This window comes from Symphalangus syndactylus, chromosome 18 (assembly GCF_028878055.3).
Source record: "Symphalangus syndactylus isolate Jambi chromosome 18, NHGRI_mSymSyn1-v2.1_pri, whole genome shotgun sequence".
Classification (NCBI taxonomy): domain Eukaryota; kingdom Metazoa; phylum Chordata; class Mammalia; order Primates; family Hylobatidae; genus Symphalangus; species Symphalangus syndactylus.
In genome coordinates, this window is record NC_072440.2 from 85745712 (window position 1) to 85766402 (window position 20691).

Genomic DNA, 20691 nt, shown 5'->3' on the forward strand with positions numbered 1-20691 from the left:
CACAGCACCAAAGGACAGTGCACGCCCATGGCATTTCACATCGACTGCCAACTAAGTGCTTTGGCACACCATGGTTCATCTGCTCTGAGGCTTGCGTTATTTTACAGTTTAACCTCTCTGAATTTGGGATGTGTCTCCTAGGCAGACTTGTGGCTTCATGGCAATGTCCATGTGGCCTGTTAAACTGTAGTATATCTTACAGTCAGTAGCCACTTTAGATTTGGTAAAATATGTTACACTGTCTCATCAGAGCCTCATAACAAGACTCTGAGGGGGGTGTCATTATCCCCATTTCACAGCTTAAGAAACTGAGGTTCAGAGAATGTGTTGCTCAAGGCCACACAGCTAAGAAGGTGCAGAGCGGGGACTAGAACCCAGGTCTCCTTGCTCCCTGGCCATGTGCCTCTTAGCACAGTACAAGGGCATGGGCTGCTCCACCTACTGTTCCAAGTTCCTTCCCCACCCCACACTAGCCAGCACCAGCCTCACCTAGGAGATGGGGCTCTGCTTCCTACCACCTACCACCAGGGGCAGTCAGGATCAGATGAGTTGCCTCTGCTGTTCCTCTGAACTTTGGGGCTCCGGGCAAATGTCTGGGGTGCAGACAGGCCCTGTGAGGAGGGAGGGGCCCAACACTACCTGGGCTGTTGCTGCTGCCCTCAGTGACAGCAGGCCTGGATCCTTCCCCCTTCCAGTACTTCGTGTTCGACTTCCATGTCTCTCCTGATGTCATGTTCGACAAGATCATCAAGATTTCGGTGAGTGGGGAGCAGCCCCCGGCATGCAGGGCCACTCCCTCAAACTGCACCTTTGTGCAGACTTGAGAGGGGGCCCCTCTGTCTAGACCCATCATAAAGAGGCAGCACCGTGCCTGGACACACGGCTGGGCAAGTAGGGCACAGGCTGGATTCTGGCCCCCACCCACCCCTTTCATCGGGTGCCTCTAAATAGTGCATTTGCTCGTACATGGAGGCCAGCGAGAAACTGGCGTGGGCAGGAGGAGCTGATGCTGAGCCTCAGCGAGCCACCCCACTCTGCCAAACGCCCTCCCGCTTCACCAAAAAGCTCTGGTCCCACCACTGCCCCGTGGAAAGCCTCACCCTTGCCGGGCCTGACGGGTGGGCTGTGGTTCTGCCTGAAAGGTGATTCACTCCAAGAACCTGCTACGCAGTGGCACCCTGGTGGGCTCCTTCAAAATGGACGTGGGAACCGTGTACTCGCAGCCAGGTGAGTACCTGCGCATGGCCAGTCAGTGGAGGTGTGCACGGCTCAGGGAGCGTGGTGCACGGGGCCTTTCCCGTTGTGGCGGTTCCTGGAAAAAGCCTGGCAAAGACCACAGTCTGGCAACTGTTAGTACACACAGCCATCTGGCCTGCGGAGAAGTGGCGTGCACAGTCTGTACACAAATGCAGTGAGCAACTGCGCACCCAGTCTGGTGGGTTCTCACTCATAATTAGGTCAGTAACTCTGCACAGAGCCTGGAAGGAGCTTCATCGCATGCTCCGGAGTGCATGGCAGGCTGGCGCATCACTGGCCATAGGCAGGCTGACCAGTAGTAGTAGAGGATGCAGTGAGGGAGACCCGTCACAGCCTGCAGAGGGGCTGCGCCTGGACTCCTGCCTCCTGGGCTGACACCTGCTGAGCAGAAAGGAAACCCTTTCCATCCCTCACAGGACCCGCCGTCCCCTTTTACAGTTGAGGCTCAGAGCCAGGGCTTGCCCCAGCCACACAGCTGGTCGGGGGTGAAGTCAGGCTGTGTGTCCCCAGAGCCTCACTGAGCCACACTATCCAATCTGAACGCAGTGATGCTGGTCAATGCCAGGTGTAGTGCGGCAGCCTCTGAGGGACTCTAGTCTCTGAAAACACTTCTTCCAAGAGCCCCAGGCTCTTGGACAGCCATGTGGGCTCCATGGCGTCCTGTAGGGTAACAGCAATGGGGTTGGCAAGGGAACCCCAAGGGGTGGCCCAGAGGGCTTGTGAGGTGGGCCAGGCAGAGGAAGTGCCTCAGCCTGCCAGATGACAGCTCACCATGTGGGCAGGTTAGGGACCACTCCGTGTCCCTGAAGTGAATGCACTGCTCAGAGTGCTGTGATGACCCCATTAGGCCCTTTGACAATGACAACATAATTTCACCCAGTTGTCACATTTGACCCTCACAAAACAGTAATGTAGGCAGCAGCATTTCTTCCCATTTTGCAGATGAGATAAATGAGGCTAAGAGAAATGAAGGGGCTTAGAGATATCACTAAACTAGTAGGTTGAACAAATTGGCGATTGCTTGTGGTTCAACCTAAGAGATGTCCAGCTGGTGCACATTGCAACTGTGACTTAGACCAGGGAATCTGAGTCCAAAACCATGATTATACACATAAAAATCACAAGATCATAGAATACTCAAGCTGCCCAAGACCTGAAAAACATCTAGTCCAGCCTCTGTGAAGATAAACTGAAGCCCAGGGTGATGAAGGGGTTTGCCCCCCATCTAGGAGTAGCACCCCTGTCTCCAGCTCCCAGGCCAGTGCCTTTGCCACCGCCCCACACATGCTATGGCCCTTAGCGGAGGGCAGCCTTGCTGACCATCAGTGCCATGGGGAGTAGGGAAGAGTCGGCCTCCTGCCGTGTTGCTTCCCAGGAAGCATGCATAGCCGTGGACTACTTGCTTGGAATGACTGGCATCCCTAAGGATAAACTCCTCCCAGGGCTGAGCAGTGGCCCGGGTACCATTGGCAGGCCTGAGGCCGAGAGCCAAGAGAATGTCAGGGGGTGGAGAAAAAGGCAGAGATTAGTCTAATATGGACCTCTGGGCTTCTGGGTAGTAAAGTCCTGGTGAGGAAACCACCAGGCCATCAATAAGTGCCAGATACTGGGCTAAGCTCACTGTCCCAGCAGGCCTCACCCTCACGACCCCATGTAGGCATCATTCCCATTTCACCATGAGGAAACTGAGGCTCAGCAGGCTTAAACAGCTGGTCCAGGGCCACACTGTGAGTAAGTGGCAGAAACAGGACGTGGGCCCAGGTCTCCACTCGGGTAACCTAGCTCGAGATTTGCTGCTCCTGCTGAATCCAGCCCTGAGCCTGGTGCCCTCCCAGGGACAGGAGAGCCTGAAGTCACATGGGTCCTAGAGTTGAGACCCAATGTCTTTACTCTGATGTCTCCAGTTTGTCCTGAGCTTCTTGATGAGTCGTCGGTTCCAGCCAGGGCATTGTTGGACAGCACGCTCCCAGAGACACTCCTGGGTGCTGCTGGGAAGCTTTGGGTGGTGTCAATATCTCTTGGAACTGGAAGGGGTTTCCCGAGAGACCCTCTTCTCACCCTGGCAGGACCACATTTGTCATTTGTACCACCAGATGCAACATCAGGAAACTGTTTACTGTTTGCTACTCTCTGTTGTTGGTGAGGACAGGCCATACACTCATCCTCATAGATCATAAAGGAGGTCTGGGTTGCAGCAACTTCCCCAGCTGGGCTAGCCTTGACTGGCAGGTGTCAGCCCCAGGCTGAAGGGAGGTGAAATGATGTTTCAGGCTGGTAAGCATATAGCTCAGGATCTCATGTGGTCCTTGTATCTCTAGCCTGAGATCACACAGTATTAGGACTAGAAGGGCCTCAGAAGTCATCAGTCAAGTGTTAACCTGATGTAGGGACCCCCACAGCACCATCTCTGATTGGTCATCTAACCTTGCTTAGTCCTCCCAGAAATGGGGCACTCACTACTTCTTATTTTAGATATCTTCACTTTCTTTAGGTCATCTCAAAATCTGTCATCCTGTCACCTTCACCCGCTTTCACAGGTCTCTCTTTCAGGACAAAAAGAAAAATAGCCTTTAAATTTGAAGGCAAATTTTACATTCCTCCTGAATAGTATTCTCTTTCCTTGCTAAATGTCCCCAATTCATCTAACCATGCACACCTCTATACATCTACCGCTGTATCCATCCATCCACTCACCAACCCATCTACAAATCCATCCACCCACCTATCCACAGATCCACCCACCCATCCATGTATCTATCCATTCACCCACCAATACACATATCCATTGGTCCACCCACCCACCCATCCATGAATCCATCCACCCACCCACCCACCTGTCCACAGATCCACCCACTCACCCATATATCCATCCATCCACCCACCCACCCATCCATATATCTACCCACCCATCTATCCACAGATCCATCCACCTACCCACCCATCCACAGATCCACCCACCCATATATCCATCCATCCACCCACCCATCCATATATCTACCCACCCACCTGTCCACATATTAATGGCTCCTTCTATCCAATAATCCATTACCATCTGTCCAGCTATCTCTCAGCCAGCCAGGCAGCTCATCACCCATCCCTCTGACCATTTATGCACCCATTCATTGAGCTTTCTGTCCATCTCCTCATCCGACACACATCTGCTCTGGCAAGACCTGAAGTTCCTGGGATACCTGGGTCATGGCCCCGCCCCGGAGGCCTGCCAGCCTGGCTGAGGTTCTCTAGTGACTCCTCATCCACGTGCCTTCCTGCCCTCTCACCTTGCTTGTCCCTCTCTTCAGATTCTACTGTGGCATTATCTTTTCTGAGACACAGGTGGCCTGGCTATTCCCAGAAAGGCCAACCTCTGCACACAGCCCCTAACATCTTCGGGAGCCCACCAGGGCCACAGGCTTGCAGGACGCAGGCCTGCGCTACAGTAGAAGGTGGAAGAGGAAGCAGTGAAGGAGGGAGTTGCTGAGTCCCCGAGAGTTCAGTGGCCACAGAACATCCCGGGAAGCAAATTCCTAAGGCACAGTGATGCGCTTCCCTTTGCTTGCCCACTGCGCTTAAAGTAAACCTGAAGGGGAAAATCCTTCCTAAAGCGCCTCCTTCCCTGACGTTTGTCCTTTCCTCCACACAGTCATAGGTCATGGGACACTGGGATGAGACTGACAATCCTTGTCTTTAGGAGACTCTTAGTCTAAAATCAGAGACAAACAATACCCAGATCAGCACAGTGCACAGTGAGATGGGAGATGTGTACGGAGATCACAGAGAACAAACACTAAAGAGCCCAGGATCAACTCTTCTGAGGAAGTCAGGGAGGGCTGCATGAAGGAGGAGAAACTTGAGCAAAATGAGTAGAAGTTTACAAATTGAATAGGGAGAAAGACAGGTGGAGGTGGAGAGAACAGGAATGAGGGCGTTCCAAGCTCAATGAGCAGCAGATGCAAAGGCATGGAGGTATAAAAGGGCAAATAAAACCGTGACACCTGTTCAGCAAGGAGGAACACAGGGCTGGGTGGGCTCAGCAGAGTGAGTCAGGGAGCACTAAATCAGGAGCCCACAGGCCATGCGTTTTGTCTTCACCCCAAGGCACTGGGAAGCCCCAGAGGGGCTGAAGATGGGGAGCAGGAGCAGGAGCCTCCACCTGGGAAGGCCCTGTGGGCAGCTGTGTCCTTCACAGCTATGTGAAGGCTGGCTGACTGGGGTGGGGCCATAGAAGAGGCCACAGGCAGAAAAAACCCAATTAGGAGAAGGCTGTCGTGCTTCCAAGTCACACCCACTGCCCCAGCTCCACAGGACCTCAGACTCTATCAGCCCCTGGGCTAGGGACAGGCAGAGCTGTGGCCCAGGTCCTGGGACTCTAGGGGCCAAGACAGCATTTGGTTCTGCCACCCCTTGGCCTGCCCTGAGCACTGGGAGATGCTCTGGGTGAGGGCGTCTGGTGCAGTGCCCACCCCTCATCATTGCAGAGCACCAGTTCCATCACAAGTGGGCCATCCTGTCTGACCCCGATGACCTCTCCTCGGGGCTGAAGGGCTACGTGAAGTGTGACGTTGCTGTGGTGGGCAAAGGGGACAACATCAAGACGCCCCACAAGGCCAATGAGACCGACGAAGATGACATTGAGGGGTGAGGCCCAGCTACCCCAGCCCCTGGAGTCTGAGCCAGCCCTTCCTTCCCCCAGGGAGCTCCCGGTGAGGGTTTGCTCAGAGCACCTGCCACCCGTCTCCCTCACCCTGCTCTCGCTCACTCTCCCAAGCAACCCCACTCTTCCGAGGCAGGGCAGGGGCAGGGGGTGATGGAGGATGGCTGAGAATAACAGTCCTTTGACATCCTTTCTGCCAGTGAGAAACAGGTTGGGAAGAGTCGATGCTGGCAGACCACAGCCAGCAGCTGCTGGGTCCTGAGTATAGCAGCAGGATAGTGCTGGGAGAGCCAAGGTTTCTTCTGGTGTGCCAATTCCAGGCAGCGGGTAGCAGCTGTTGAGAAATATTCTGTGACCTTGTCTGGAATAAGTGGGTAAAAGTGCTGGGATCAATGAATCCTGTCTTTTGTGAGCTGGGGGAGAGAGAGTGGCTACTATGAAGTTTTTGTCTACAAAACAAAAGATATGGCACAAAACTATAAAACACTGACAATAATATTGATCATATCCCAATGTACAATCTACAAAGCACTCATATGTTTTAGCGTGCTTGAGCCAATCATATTCTTGGGAGGTGGGTATTATTACAGCCACTTTCAGCAGTGAGGAAACGGCAGCTCAGTGAGATGGGAAGATTTGCCCAGAATCCCACAAGGGGCAAGTTCCATGAACACAAGTGTCTAATCCTAGCCTGGCTCCCTCAGCTGTCCCTTAGAGACTGTGCCAGGACCCAGGGGTGTGTAGATGCCAGGATGGGGGTTGGGGACCTGGACCTGGTGACCATGGCCCTGGCTGTATATGCTGGCAGGAACTTGCTGCTCCCCGAGGGGGTGCCCCCCGAACGCCAGTGGGCCCGGTTCTACGTGAAAATTTACCGAGCAGAGGGGCTGCCCCGTATGAACACAAGCCTCATGGCCAATGTAAAGAAGGCTTTCATCGGTGAAAACAAGGACCTTGTAGACCCCTACGTGCAAGTCTTCTTTGCTGGCCAGAAGGTACTGGGGTATGAGGTACAGGAGGCCGGGGCTGGGTGACAGGTATCACAAGGGCAGGCTGATGGGTGTGGGGACTGGGGCAGCTGGGCGGGTAAGACAAGGCTGGAAATGATGTTGGCCAGGGACGGACTTAGAGGATCCTCCCTGCCTCCTGGAGTCCTTAGACTGAGAGCTGCACAGGGGGCATGAGAGGGAGGAGAGGCTGGGGGAAGAGTGGAGACAAGTCCACACACAGGCATGCACACACACACGCACCCACTCACACATGCACACATACCCACTCACGCACGCACACACGCACCCACTCACCTGTGCACACATTCACCCACGAATACACACACATACATGTGCCCACTCACACACACACACGTGCCCACACACACACATGCACCCACTCACGCACGCATGCCACACCCTCACCTGTGCTCCCCCTTCCACCAGGGCAAGACTTCCGTGCAGAAGAGCAGCTATGAGCCCCTGTGGAATGAGCAGGTCGTCTTTACAGACCTCTTCCCCCCACTCTGCAAACGCATGAAGGTGCAGATCCGAGACTCGGACAAGGTCAATGATGTGGCCATCGGCACCCACTTCATCGACCTGCGCAAGATTTCTAATGATGGAGACAAAGGTCAGCAGCGGGAGACCCAGTGTGCTGGGGGGCAGGGAATGGCCCGAGGGGAAGGAATGGGTGAGACCCCCTCTCTTCACACCACCGTCATCAGCTCTGGACCTGAGCCTCACAGGCGCTTCCAGGGCCTTGCCAGCAGCCCCTGCCTCAGGTGGAGGGTGGGGAGTTGTGGCTCAGGTCGGCTCAGAGCTGGCCTGAGCCCAGCTGACTGGATTTGACAGTTAGTAGTTGTGTGACCTGTTTTCCCGTTTGTAAAGTGAAAATAATAATGATTATATGATATAATAATTATAGTATGAATGTGCATATCATTGCAGTGTATATGCTGCATTTGTATATAATTACAGTGTGTGTGTATATATACATGATACCTAATAGTAGTGCCTATCTGCAGACTCGCAGGGATTGACCACCTCCTAGGATCCCTGCCCTGTGCTGGGTTCCAAGGACATAGAGTGAGATAAGAATCTATTCCTGGATCAAAGTGCTCACTGTGTGTTAAGGAGATAGATGTGCTACCAAATGGTCAAAACATGAGGCAGAAGACACAAAGGGCCACATGTTGTCTGATCCATGTATGTGAAACATCCGGCAAATCCATAGAGACAGAAAGTAGATTGCCGGTTTCCAGGTGCTAAAGGGAAGGGATTGGGACTAACTGCTAAATAGGTGAAGAGTTTCTTTTGAGGGGGTGGAACTGTTCTGGAATTAGATGATGGTTTATAACATAGTGAATATACTAAAAACCACTGAAATGTACACTTTAAAATGGTGCATTTTATGTCATATGAAGTATATCTAAATTTTTTAAATGCTATAAGTGTTTTTTTAAAAAAGGCAGAATAAAAAGCAAATAAACCAAAAAACTGGATCATGCGACCCCTGTCAGAGGCCTGACAGATCTTAGCCATAAGAGAAGGGACTTGTGCCTAGGAATTGAGAAGGCTTCGTGAGGAAGCAGCATTTCACAGGCAGAGATGGAGAGGGAGGGCCTTCAGCGAGGAGGGGAGGGGTCTGCACCGGCAAGGTCACCATGGTGGGACAGAGCTGCAAAAATGGCACAGGACCCAAGATCATGCTGGGGACTTGGAAGGACTGGCTCTGTCCTACAAGTAGACTGTTGGCAATTCCTGCTCCAAGTTCCAGGAAGCAGGGAGCTAGACTTTGCCTCCCCACTGCTTCCAGCTCAGGCCCCCACAGGGAAGAAATAGATCCAAGAGAGTGCTCTACCCCAGTGCAGTGTGAGAAGGCTGCCCCACACCTGAATGGCACACATGAAGTTCTCAGCTCAACACCCAGGAGCTGGAGGCCAGGGACCCCCAAAAGAGGCCCCTCTTCCCCATGGAAACTGGATGTGATGCGGCCCCCTCATTTTTCTCCCCACTGCCACAGGCTTCCTGCCCACACTGGGCCCAGCCTGGGTGAACATGTACGGCTCCACGCGTAACTACACGCTGCTGGACGAGCATCAGGACCTGAATGAGGGCCTGGGGGAGGGCGTGTCCTTCCGGGCCCGGCTCCTGCTGGGCCTGGCCGTGGAGATCCTGGACACCTCCAACCCCGAGCTCACCAGCTCCACAGAGGTGCAGGTGGAGCAGGCCACGCCCATCTCGGAGGTGAGACCCCAGGCACTGTGCTGTCCCCCAGGCCTCCAGCTCAGCCCCCTTCTCCCTGAGGCACCCGGGTCCCAGGCTTTGCCTGTTGCTGCCCTGTCTACCTGAGGAGTCAGACCTCAGGATGAGGCTCCTTCCCAGGTAGCACAGGCCCCCACTCAGCCCCCCAACAGGACTCTGCCCTCGTCCACTGCCTGCCTGTGCTCTGCCTCTCAACAGCTGCCAGGTCTCACGATGGTGCCTCTCCTCTGCCCCTCTTCCCTGCCACGGCTGTCCCTGTGGTGTCCGCGCCAGCCCTGCTTCCATGGATTTCCAGGCTGGGGGGCCACTGGGGTCTGGGCTGCCTGGCCCCAAAGCCGGGTGGGATGCCCCCACCATCCATCCCCAGGGCCTGTCTGTGAGACGGAAGGAGGCCTGGCCCCTGACCTGCCACCCTTACTCAAGCTCAGGAACGGTTTGAACTGCCTCCCCACAGAGCTGTGCAGGTAAAATGGAAGAATTCTTTCTCTTTGGAGCCTTTCTGGAGGCCTCAATGATTGATCGGAGAAACGGAGACAAGCCCATCACCTTTGAGGTCACCATAGGTGAGTGCTGGGCCCACAGCAGGCTTCAGGCCTAGGTAAGTACTGGGCCCATGGGGAGCTTCAGGCCTAGGCTGCAGGTGGTAAGTGTGACACTGTGCACCTCAGCCCTGTCCTCACTTCTGTAGGGAACGTTGACCCCGTTCCCCTGAGAGGCCTCAAGCATCCAGGAAACACTTTGTGTGTGCATGGGGTGGACCACGCCCCATAAATGGGCCGACCCTCAGCTCCACCTACAGGGTGAGGCTGTGTTTGGGACCTGGGGCAGAGGGCAGGGAGAGGCCCTTGCTGGGGCTGGAGAGGAGAGAGTGGGAACTCAGGCCACAGTCTGGGCCAGGGCTGGGCCTCGCACTCAGGCGTCATCAGGACTCCCCGACTCTCAGCGGAGTGGGGACACGGGCTAATGCTCTCTGGCTAATGCTGTGTCACGTCTGAGCTCCATTCCCTGACTCTCCCTCTCCTGTTTCCCAAATCCAAGGCAGCCCCGGATTGGACGGTGGGAGGGGCCTGGTGGGGAATGCACTCTAGGCCTTCTGGGCCCATTCTGCCTCCAGGCAACTATGGGAACGAAGTTGATGGCCTGTCCCGGCCCCAGCGGCCTCGGCCCCGGAAGGAACCAGGGGATGAGGAAGAAGTAGACCTGATTCAGAACGCAAGTGATGACGAGGCCAGCGATGGCGGGGACCTGGCCTCAGTCTCCTCCACCCCACCAATGCGGCCCCAGGTCACCGACAGGTGGGCCCAGACTCCCATCCTCCTGTGGCCTGGCCCTCCCACCTCCCTGGGCCCCCAAGGACTCACCTCCCGCCTCTGCCCACCCCAGGAACTACTTCCATCTGCCCTACCTGGAGCGAAAGCCCTGCATCTACATCAAGAGCTGGTGGCCGGACCAGCGCCGCCGCCTCTACAATGCCAACATCATGGACCACATCGCTGACAAGCTGGTCAGGGCCAGGCCAGGGGCCAGCAGCAGTGGGGTCCTGGGGGAGACGGCGCTGTCAGAGGGCCTTCCCTGGAACACACAAAGCTGGGCTGCCCAGGGGCTGCAGGAATGGCCCCAGCAAGACCTCTGTTCCCATCCTCAGCCCCAGGTCCCAGGGCACAGACAAGGGCAGGAGCCACCTCTAGTCACTGCAGCCTCCAGCGAACCCTGGGGCAGGAGTGTTGAGTTCCCTGATTTTTCCAGAAATCTTAAAAGCAAGGCTAGGGAGACAGGTGTGGTGGCTCACGCCTGTAATCCCAACAGTTTAGGAGGCCAAGGCTGGTGGATCACCTGAGGTCAGGAGTTCGAGACCGTCCTGACCAACATAGTGAAATGTCATCTCTACTAAAAATGCAAAAATTAGCAGGGCTTGGTGGCGGGCACCTGTAATTCCAGCTATTCGGGAGGCTGAAGCAGGAGAATCACTTGAACCCATGAGGCAGAGGTTGCAGTGAGCCGAGATCGCGCCACTGCACTCCAGCCTGGGCGACCGAGCAAAACTTCATCTCAAAAAATAAAATAAAATAAAATTAAAATTAAAATTAAATAAAATAAAAAAAGCAAGGCTAGGGAAGGGAAATGGGGAAAAGAGAGAAGCGAGCAGTGTCTGAAGCTCAAGGAGCTGCCACCTCCTCCTTTGCCCACCCCTCTCCCCTCTTGAGCCATGGGCACTGACTGGGCGAGGAGTGCAGCTGTTGGCATGAGACCTCCTTCTCCCCAACCTGGAGGAGCAGGGACCAGCAGATAATCCCACCCTTCCCTGAGCTGTTGGTCCTCCCTGTTGAAGTTCCCTGAAGCTCAGCCAGCTCATATTTTATAAAAATGAATTAAAACTTCCAAAAAAATCAAGGCTAATATGAGGTCTGCTCCCAGCCCCCTGCCAATGTCCTCCTTGTCATCCCTGTCTTGTGACTGTAACCACAGTTAAAGCCCATAGCCTTTGCAGTGTGACCTGGGACTGCAGTTTTCTGCAAGGCTTCCCCCTAAGGAGCTGGGGTACTAGCTGACCTGTGTCTCCTGTGGGGCCTGGGTCTCACAGCCCTCCCAGTGCTCTCAGAGCCAGAGCCACTCCCTCTTCCCCCAGGCATCTGTTCCCATCCCCTGCCACAGGCCCCAGCATTCTGGAGTGACGTCAGGATCTTGTCACATCTAGTCCTAGGGTTTCCCTCTGTCTCTGGCCAGCCCTGAGCCCCCAGCCTAGCCCCGAGTTCTGCCCAGGCCCTGTGAGCTCACCAGAGCCACAGACTCACAGCCCAGAGGTGGCTTCTTCCTTCAGGAACTGAAGAACCCATGAACACCAACATCTCCAGGTTCTGAGAACAGAACTTGGGAAATTGATGACTTCCTCATGATGACCGATACTCAGGATGGCCCTAGTGAGAGCTCCCAGATCATGAGGTCTCTCACTCCCCTGATCAATGGGGAGGAGACATTTGGGGAGGCTGGGGAGGTGGGGCTGTGGCCCAGCATCACCCACATTCCTGATTCACAGGAAGAAGGCCTGAACGACGTACAGGAGATGATCAAAACGGAGAAGTCCTACCCTGAGCGTCGCCTGCGAGGCGTCCTGGAGGAGCTGAGCTGTGGCTGCTGGTGAGAAGGGAGGGGCAACAGGTGGGGGGAGGATGAAGTGGAACTGGACAAAGGGGACCCTGCCAGGGCTGGGCAGATGAGGAAGAATCTACAGAGCCCCTGCTGGTCAGGCTCGCTAAACCCCCGCTCCCCCTACCCCCAGCCGCTTCCTCTCCCTGGCTGACAAGGACCAGGGCCACTCATCCCGCACCAGGCTTGACCGGGAGCGCCTCAAGTCCTGCATGAGGGAGCTGGTGAGGACGCGACTGGACGGCAGGGGCTGGAGGGAGGGCCTGGCTGTGAGAAGGTGTCACAACCCCGTTTGTCATGGCCCGAGCTGTCCCCCAGTAGCTGGGTTCACTGACACCCCCTCCTGCACAGGAAAGCATGGGGCAGCAGGCCAGGATGCTGCGGGCCCAGGTGAAGCGGCACACGGTGAGGGACAAGCTGAGGCTGTGCCAGAACTTCCTGCAGAAGCTGCGCTTCCTGGCGGACGAGGTACGGCCCAAGGGGAGGGGGCTTTGCCTCATCCAGGGCTGGCTCTCTGGGGCCCCTCAGGCTCAGGGGGCTCAGTCAGGAGGCTAGACCCCCTTACCCGCTGCCCCTGGCCACCCCCAACCCCCAGCCCCAGCACAGTATTCCCGACATCTTCATCTGGATGATGAGCAACAACAAGCGTGTCGCCTATGCCCGTGTGCCCTCCAAGGACCTGCTGTTCTCCATCGTGGAGGAGGAGACTGGCAAGGACTGCGCCAAGGTCAAGACGCTCTTCCTCAAGGTGCTGGAGGGGGCAGGATGGATGGGGGCCTGGGTCCTTTTGGGGAGCAGCAGCCCCCACCTGGGGCTGGAGGGCCTGAGTGACAGGGTGGGGCCTTCAAGCAGCAGGTGTTCAGAGAAGGGCTGAGAATGGGAAGGAGATGGGGGAAGGGGTGGAGAAGGGGGCAGGATGGCCCCCTGCCCATGCCCCTGTCTCCACCGGACCCCAGCCAAGTGGGATGGCTGTGAAGGGGCAGGGTAGCTCTGACCAGGGCCTCTGCTGGCCCCTGCCCCTTCCCCACCCCGTGGGCCCTGGCAGCTGTCAGCCTCCTGGTGACCCCATACCCGCCCCCAGTTGCCAGGGAAGCGGGGCTTCGGCTCGGCAGGCTGGACAGTGCAGGCCAAGGTGGAGCTCTACCTGTGGCTGAGCCTCAGCAAACAGCGCAAGGAGCTCCTGTGCGGCCTGCCCTGCGGCTTCGAGGAGGTCAAGGCGGCCCAGGGCCTGGGTCTGCATGCCTTCCCGCCCGTCAGCCTGGTCTACACCAGTGAGTGAGGACCCCTCACTCAAAGCCTCACCTGGGAGGGGGCCGGAGGGGCTGCCCATCCCGGAACCTCAGGCTGCCCTTCCCCACAGAGAAGCAGGCGTTCCAGCTCCGAGCCCACATGTACCAGGCCCGCAGCCTCTTTGCCGCCGACAGCAGCGGACTCTCAGACCCCTTCGCTCGGGTCTTCTTCATCAATCAGAGTCAGTGCACAGAGGTGAGGGCCTGGGGGGAGGGAGTGGCTCTGGCTTTGACAGCACCAGGAAGCCTGTGAGCCTGTGGGGACTGGAGCCTGTGGGGCCTGTGAGCCTGTGGGGCCTGGAGCCACAGGTCAGCCAGTGCCCCGGTTTCTCAGGGGAAGCCCTGCAGATAACTGCAGACCCGGGTCGCACTGGAAAGGCTACGGGCTTTAGCTGTGGTTATATTCACAAGACAGGGATGACAAGGAGGACATTGGCAGGGGGCTTGGGGCAAACCTCATATTAGCCTTGATTTTAAGATTTCTGGAAGAATCAAGAAACCTGTCACTCCTGCCCCCAGGTTCCGTGGAAGCTGAGTGAGTAGGGGCGGCTCCTGTTTGTGCATCTGCCCACCCTCTGTCACTTGTCACCTGTCTCCCCATCCCACGCTGCAGGTGCTGAATGAGACCCTGTGTCCCACCTGGGACCAGATGCTGGTGTTCGACAACCTGGAGCTCTATGGTGAAGCTCATGAGCTGAGGGATGATCCGCCCATCATTGTCATCGAAATCTACGACCAGGATTCCATGGTATGGGTGGGCTCCGGTGCCAGGGACCCCAGCAGCACCACACCTGGCCCTTGTTCCCTGCACTCCACCTGCACTGAGGCTGTGCCCTCACCTCCACCACCCACCTGCAGAGCTCCTTGGCCAGGTGCTGGCTGGGAAGCTGGGAGTGGGGCTGACACCCAGTCCCTCCAGGTGCCTCCTGCCTGCTTGCGGCAGCCTGACCCCTTCCCAGGCCAGGACATCTTCACCTCCTGTCACCAACAGACTGAGCCCTGGAGATGTGCCGGCAATTCCTGCTGTCACTGGCCTCCCCATCCCAGGGCTCCCGACCCCTGCCCACAGCTACCACAACCAGTGACAGCCTTGCCGTCCTCCATGGAGGTTCTGGAGCAGGGAATAAGGGATTGGGGTGACCCCCGAGAGTTAGCGAGCCACCTTCTCACGCACCACCTCAGCTGCTGAGGTGCCCAGGTAGCCCTGGACTAGAGGTAGGAGGACCTCATGTCTAGTCCTGAGCCGGGCATCTCCCATTTACTGACTGCTTGGCCTTGAACAAGTCTTTGGTGGGCCCTGAGACTTGGTTTCCCCATCTGTAAAATGGGGGGATCACACCTGTCCCTTACAACAACTCATGGGGCTGTGGTAAGGACCAAACGAGATCACAGGTGTGGACAGCAAGCACCAAGAGGCTTCTGGGTTGTCTGTTGCGTCAGGGTAAAGCTGACTTCATGGGCCGGACCTTCGCCAAACCCCTGGTGAAGATGGCAGACGAGGTGTACTGCCCACCCCGCTTCCCGCCCCAGCTCGAGTACTACCAGATCTACCGTGGCAACGCCACAGCTGGAGACCTGCTGGCGGCCTTCGAGCTGCTGCAGGTGGGACTGCAGGGAAGAGGGGCTGAGGCCTGGGGACTGGAGGCTGGGAGCTGGGGCCTAGGGCTGGGGGCTGGGGCCTGAAGGCTGGGGCCTGGGGTCTGGGGCCTGGGAGCTGGGGCCTGGGGGTGGGGCCTGGGGGCTGGAGGCTGGGGCCTGGGGCTGGGGGCTGGAGCTGAGGGCTGGGGCCTGGGGTCTGAGGGGTTAGGGCCTGGGGGTTAGGGCCTGGGGGTTGGGGCCTGGAGCTGGGGCCTGGGGCCTGGGGGCTGGGGGCCTGGGGGCCTCTCTCCTTCCCATCCTGACCGAAGCTGGGGGCATGGTTCTTAGGGGGTTTTCCCTGTCTCCCCAGATATCATGGCAAACAACTCATGGGGAAAGAGACCCTGTCCCTGGGCTCCCCATTGTGTGACCTGTGACCCCCATTCCCCAGATTGGACCAGCAGGGAAGGCTGACCTGCCCCCCATCAATGGCCCGGTGGACGTGGACCGAGGTCCCATCATGCCTGTGCCTGTGGGCATCCGGCCCGTGCTCAGCAAGTACCGAGTGGAGGTGCGAGGGCTCTGTGTGGCCCTTCCGTTTTGGATGAGGAGTCTGAGGACCCAGGAGGGGAAGTGGCTTGTCATCCCCCTCCCACCACCATCACCAGGAGCCAGCAGCAGACCCAGGCTCCTGCCCCAGCCCAGGGCCTTCCCCCGTCTGCACCAAGTCGCACTCCCATGTCCCAGGACTGTGCCCAGCCCTCCTGTCTGCACCCCTGACTCTGCACCCCTTCTCCGGGCAGCCTCACCCTCATCCCTAGAGGATGCCTGCCCCTCCTCTGCTCTCCTGGCCCTGCTCCCACCCTTTGAAATCTGGGGTGAACTACTGCCCATCCCACTGCCCAGTTCCTTCTCGGATGGTCCAGCGCCCCCATGGCTGGCTCCCTTGACTAAGGGGCTCTCTTCTCTGCACCCCCCCAATCTCTCCCAGGTGCTGTTCTGGGGCCTACGGGACCTAAAGCGGGTGAACCTGGCCCAGGTGGACCGGCCACGGGTGGACATCGAGTGTGCAGGGAAGGGGGTGCAGTCGTCCCTGATCCACAATTATAAGAAGAACCCCAACTTCAACACCCTCGTCAAGTGGTTTGAAGTGGTGAGTGCAGGCCCCGGCGGAGGACGTCCTGTGGCCAGTGTGGCTCCACTCGGCCAGCCGGCTTCCTCTGCCTCTTCTTGGAGGCTCAGGCTCCTGTCGCCAACACCCCAGGACCTCCCAGAGAACGAGCTGCTGCACCCGCCCTTGAACATCCGTGTGGTGGACTGTCGGGCCTTCGGTCGCTACACACTGGTGGGCTCCCATGCCGTCAGCTCTCTGCGACGCTTCATCTACCGGCCCCCAGACCGCTTGGCCCCCAGCTGGAACACCACGGGTATGGCCACATCCACCCTGCCACCAAGCGTGGCTCCACGCCCCCCAGGGAAGGGCTCTGGGTCTCCGTCCAGTCCAAGCCGCGGCCAGAGTTTGCTCCTTGGGGCCGAGGGGGTGGGCACGGAAGAAGATCCACCCTGGTGGCCAAGGAAGGCTGCCGAAGGTGACCCCAGCTCTACAGCCAGAGAGGGCAGAACTGGAGACAGCCTGGGAGGGCCTGAGGGCAGAAGGCCCCTTGGGCTGGTTGATGGAGAAGACTCAGGCCTCCCGGCTACCTCCCTCCCGCCAGCCTCCACAGCTTCCCCTTATCTCGGACTCTCTTCTTCCCTCCCCATGCCCGTATTTTCTCCCTCGACTGCCTGTCCCCCTCTCCCTCAGAAAGTTCCAGAATCAGCTTTAGTTCTCTGCACCTTCCTGCCCCGCCAATCTCACTGTTCCTCTTGCTCCTTCCTCTGCCTGTCTGTCCATCTATCCATCTGTCCAGTTAGGCTTCTCCGGCGCTGCCGTGTGCTGTGCAATGGGGGCTCCTCCTCTCACTCCACAGGGGAGGTTGTGGTGGCTATGGAGCCAGAGGTACCCATCAAGAAACTGGAGACCATGGTGAAGCTGGACGCGGTAAGGCGGGTGGGGTCAGCCCCCTGCTGGCTGGGAACGTGCAACTTCGTGTGACACATCCTGTGAACTAGACTATCTGCCCCGAGAGAAAAGGACACTAAGAGCCTCCTTTGGCATGTGACTGTCGGGGGCTGACCTTGATTGTGTGTCCAAACAGCTCCCTCCTAATACTATCCTGGAATGCACGCGCGTGCGTGTGGTGTGTAAATGTGCATGTGTGTGCGCATGTGTGTGGTGTGCATATGTGCATGTGTGTGCGTGCATGCATGTGATGTATGTGCATTTGTGCGTGCGTGCGTATGTGTGGTGTGCATATGTGCATTGTGCATATGTGCATGTGGTGTATGTGCATATGTGCGTGTGTGCGTGCATGTGGTGTGTGTATGTGCATGTGTGTGTGTGCCTGTATGTGGGGTATGTGCATATGCACGTGCGTGCGTGTGGTGTGCATATGTTCATGCATGTGTGTGGTGTATGTGCATATGCACGTGCGTGCATGCATGTGTGAACATGTGCATGTATGTGTGAATGCATATGGTGTGCATATGTGCATGTGTGCATGTGGTGTGTAAATGCATGTGTGCATGTGTGCAGTGTATGTGCATATATGTGTGCATGCATGTGTGTGGTGTGCATATGTGCATGTGTGCAGTGTGCATGCATGCGGGTGGTATGTAAATGTGCATGTGTGCATGCGTGAGTGTGGTATATGTGCATATATGTGTGCATGTGTGGTTGTGTGCATATGTGCATGTGTGCGTGTGGTGTGTAAATGTGCATGTGTGTGTCATGCATGTGGTGTATGTGCATATGTGTGTGCATGCGTGCTTGCGGTGTGCATATGTGCGTGTGTGCATACATGGGGGTGTGTGCATGTGCACTGGCATGTGGTATGTGTGTATGAGAGACAGAGTGAGCCATCACAGTTTATTATAATCACCTGCTATAATTTTTACTCCAACAAATGACACCATAGGTAATGATTCCTTATGAGATCATCAGTGTCCTTTTCAAAGAGTCCCTGGTTTTCCATCCCAGCCATTCACAAATGACACTTCCCTGGCCTGGGTCGGAGGAGGATTTCCAGGTGGAAGCTCCTTATTCCTCCTGGCTTTGGGACTAGGACCATTCATCTGCCAGAGAGAGAACTGCCACCTGGGGGTTGGGTGTGGAAGTGGCCTACAAGCTGCAGACCCTACAGGGAAGGGCAGAACGTGGGCCAGCCTGGAACACACCCCCCTGTTCCTTTGGCCACCCAAAGAAACATCCTCACTCAGACCCTTTGCAGACTCACCAGTCAGAGTGCTCTTATTAATGCGAAGCTGGCCTTGCAGGCACAGGGGCTGCCAGCACACAGTAATTTCCATCTTGGCTCCTCCACACACCCTGTGCTAGGCCGCTGCCTGCCACTCCAGGCCCCAGTGGCTGATTCTACCCCTGTCTCCTTGGTTCCTCTGCAGACTTCTGAAGCTGTTGTCAAGGTGGATGTGGTGAGTGTGGGGGCCATGCAGGGGCTCTGGGGTGAGAGGGTCCTTTATTGGCAACGATGTCAGGCCAAAGGGTCCGGCATCAGGGACAGAGCCGGCCCCAGCCCCCCTCATGCTTGGGCCAGCACATCTCCCCCAAGATGCGGTGGAAAAGAGCTGGGTGAGTGCAGGACTCAATGCCAGTCCTGCTTGGGCGAGTGGATCACGCTGGCAGGTCACAACTCTCTGTGGCCTGTGGCACCTTCTCCCTAAAATAAGGCCCTGCCCCTTGGACATGGGTGGCCCCACAGAGCCTCATGGAGCCCAAGGCTTCCTGCTGGCAGATGGCGGAATGGGTGGAGGCTCTCGGGATTGTCCAGGCAGGAGGAGTCCATGTAGGACTCTGGACCTGGCCAACCTACAGGCTGAGGAGGAGAAGGAGAAGAAGAAGAAGAAGAAGAAGGGCACTGCGGAGGAGCCGGAGGAGGAGGAGCCAGATGAGAGCATGCTGGATTGGTGGTCCAAGTACTTTGCCTCCATCGACACCATGAAGGAGGTGAGACCTCGGGTAGGGTAAGGGGAGGTGACCCCCTCCACACTCAGACCCTCCTGTCCAGCTTCTTCGCCACGGCCCCCAGAGCTGGATCCCACCTCCATTCATGTGAGTTTGGGATGACCTTGTCTCGCATCCTTGAAATCCTAGCTCAGAACTCACCTTCCAAGACGATGGTCCCATCTACCTTCCCTGCTTGGTTTTCTTTTGTCCTCATTGACTCATTCCACAAATGCCTCTTGGGTATATGCGATGAGCCAGGCTCCATACTAGGTGCTATGGGAGCCAGAAGATGCCATACCTGCCCTGATGGGCCCTCGGTTTACTGGGCAAAATGGACATGTAAACAGAGACTTAAAGAGGACTATGTGATAACAAAGGCAAATCATGGCTTGGGGGAATCAGGGAAGGCGTCCCAGAGGAGGTGACCTTTGTGAAAAAGGAGAAACATGTTCTCAGAGGCCATAAGGGAACAACTGCTTATCAGTAGTCCTTACGACTCTTCTTCATACTGTTTTATTTTACACATCTTGGTCATCGGCACGTGAATGATTCTTCCCCTATTACACATATGTGGGTTCCATCTGTTGGGCCAGATTGCAAGTTCCAGAAAGTGCATTTCTCTGCTTTCTTGTTTGTGTCCTCTCCACGCTGCCTACCTAGCTCAGGGTGCTCTGACTGGCCACCTGACCAGGAGGGACACATGCCTGCAGTTGTGTTTCCTCAGTGGGGCCAGAGCTGATCCAGCCACATCCTCTCCCAGGCCCTTTCTCTGACCCAAGCTAGGTGTGATATTTATTAGAGCACACATTAAGCTGCAGTAGCAAGTTAGAGTGACGTGAACAAGACAGCAGTTTCTTTCTCACATAACATCTCAGAGAGTGGGGATTAGGCTGGTATGGTGGCTCAGTGGTGTCAAGGGCTAAGATCCTGACCTCTTGTTTCTCACATCTGTAAGGTTGGAGGTGACTCAACATCATGTTCTAATTCATGTGCACAGGAAGGGTTAAAGAGGAGAGGAGGCATATGCTTTTCTTTTTCAGGGCCCAATCCAGAAGTTGCACATATCACTTCCACTCACATTGATCAGAATCTAATCCCTTAGCTACACTCATCTGCAAAGGAGGCTGGGAAATGTAATCTTTAGCAAGGTGGCTGTGTGCTCAGCAAAACTTGTAAAACTAGGAGAACAGATCATTGAGGACAGCTGGTAGTCTCGTCTCCCACCATCAAGTTGGCCAGGCTGGAGCTGCAAGAGGCTACCTGTTGTTGTCTCTACTCCTGCAATTTTCACAGACTGCCACCAGGTGGCGGTGGCGACTTAGTTGAAACCTGGTTCTAGTTTCTAGTAAGATTTATTTTCGTTTCCAGTAAGATGGGGTGTGCTGAGTGAAAGAAAATATAGTACATTTTCTTACTGTTATACTTTTCTACATTAAAACAATTTATTAATAC

The 20691-nt window shown here is 56.3% G+C and overlaps 1 protein-coding gene across 2 annotated transcripts in view; it reads left to right on the plus strand.

The window, feature by feature from the left end:
- Nucleotides 1–20691, plus strand: part of OTOF (otoferlin) — a 101631-nt gene that overhangs the window by 69041 nt on the left and 11899 nt on the right. The window contains exons 10-32 of one of the 2 annotated variants that reach the window (XM_055251531.2): nt 696–758; nt 1143–1227; nt 5733–5892; nt 6717–6903; nt 7345–7531; nt 8924–9147; nt 9620–9728; nt 10280–10460; nt 10549–10669; nt 12200–12300; nt 12443–12533; nt 12661–12777; nt 12905–13057; nt 13391–13580; nt 13670–13794; nt 14212–14346; nt 15039–15200; nt 15628–15747; nt 16168–16329; nt 16441–16603; nt 17087–17217; nt 18678–18707; nt 19108–19239. In XM_055251531.2, the coding sequence (XP_055107506.2) occupies nt 696–758; nt 1143–1227; nt 5733–5892; nt 6717–6903; nt 7345–7531; nt 8924–9147; nt 9620–9728; nt 10280–10460; nt 10549–10669; nt 12200–12300; nt 12443–12533; nt 12661–12777; nt 12905–13057; nt 13391–13580; nt 13670–13794; nt 14212–14346; nt 15039–15200; nt 15628–15747; nt 16168–16329; nt 16441–16603; nt 17087–17217; nt 18678–18707; nt 19108–19239 (3129 nt within the window). The remainder of the gene's footprint in view (nt 1–695; nt 759–1142; nt 1228–5732; nt 5893–6716; nt 6904–7344; nt 7532–8923; nt 9148–9619; nt 9729–10279; nt 10461–10548; nt 10670–12199; nt 12301–12442; nt 12534–12660; nt 12778–12904; nt 13058–13390; nt 13581–13669; nt 13795–14211; nt 14347–15038; nt 15201–15627; nt 15748–16167; nt 16330–16440; nt 16604–17086; nt 17218–18677; nt 18708–19107; nt 19240–20691) is intronic. The other variant, XM_055251532.2, reaches the window with a different exon arrangement.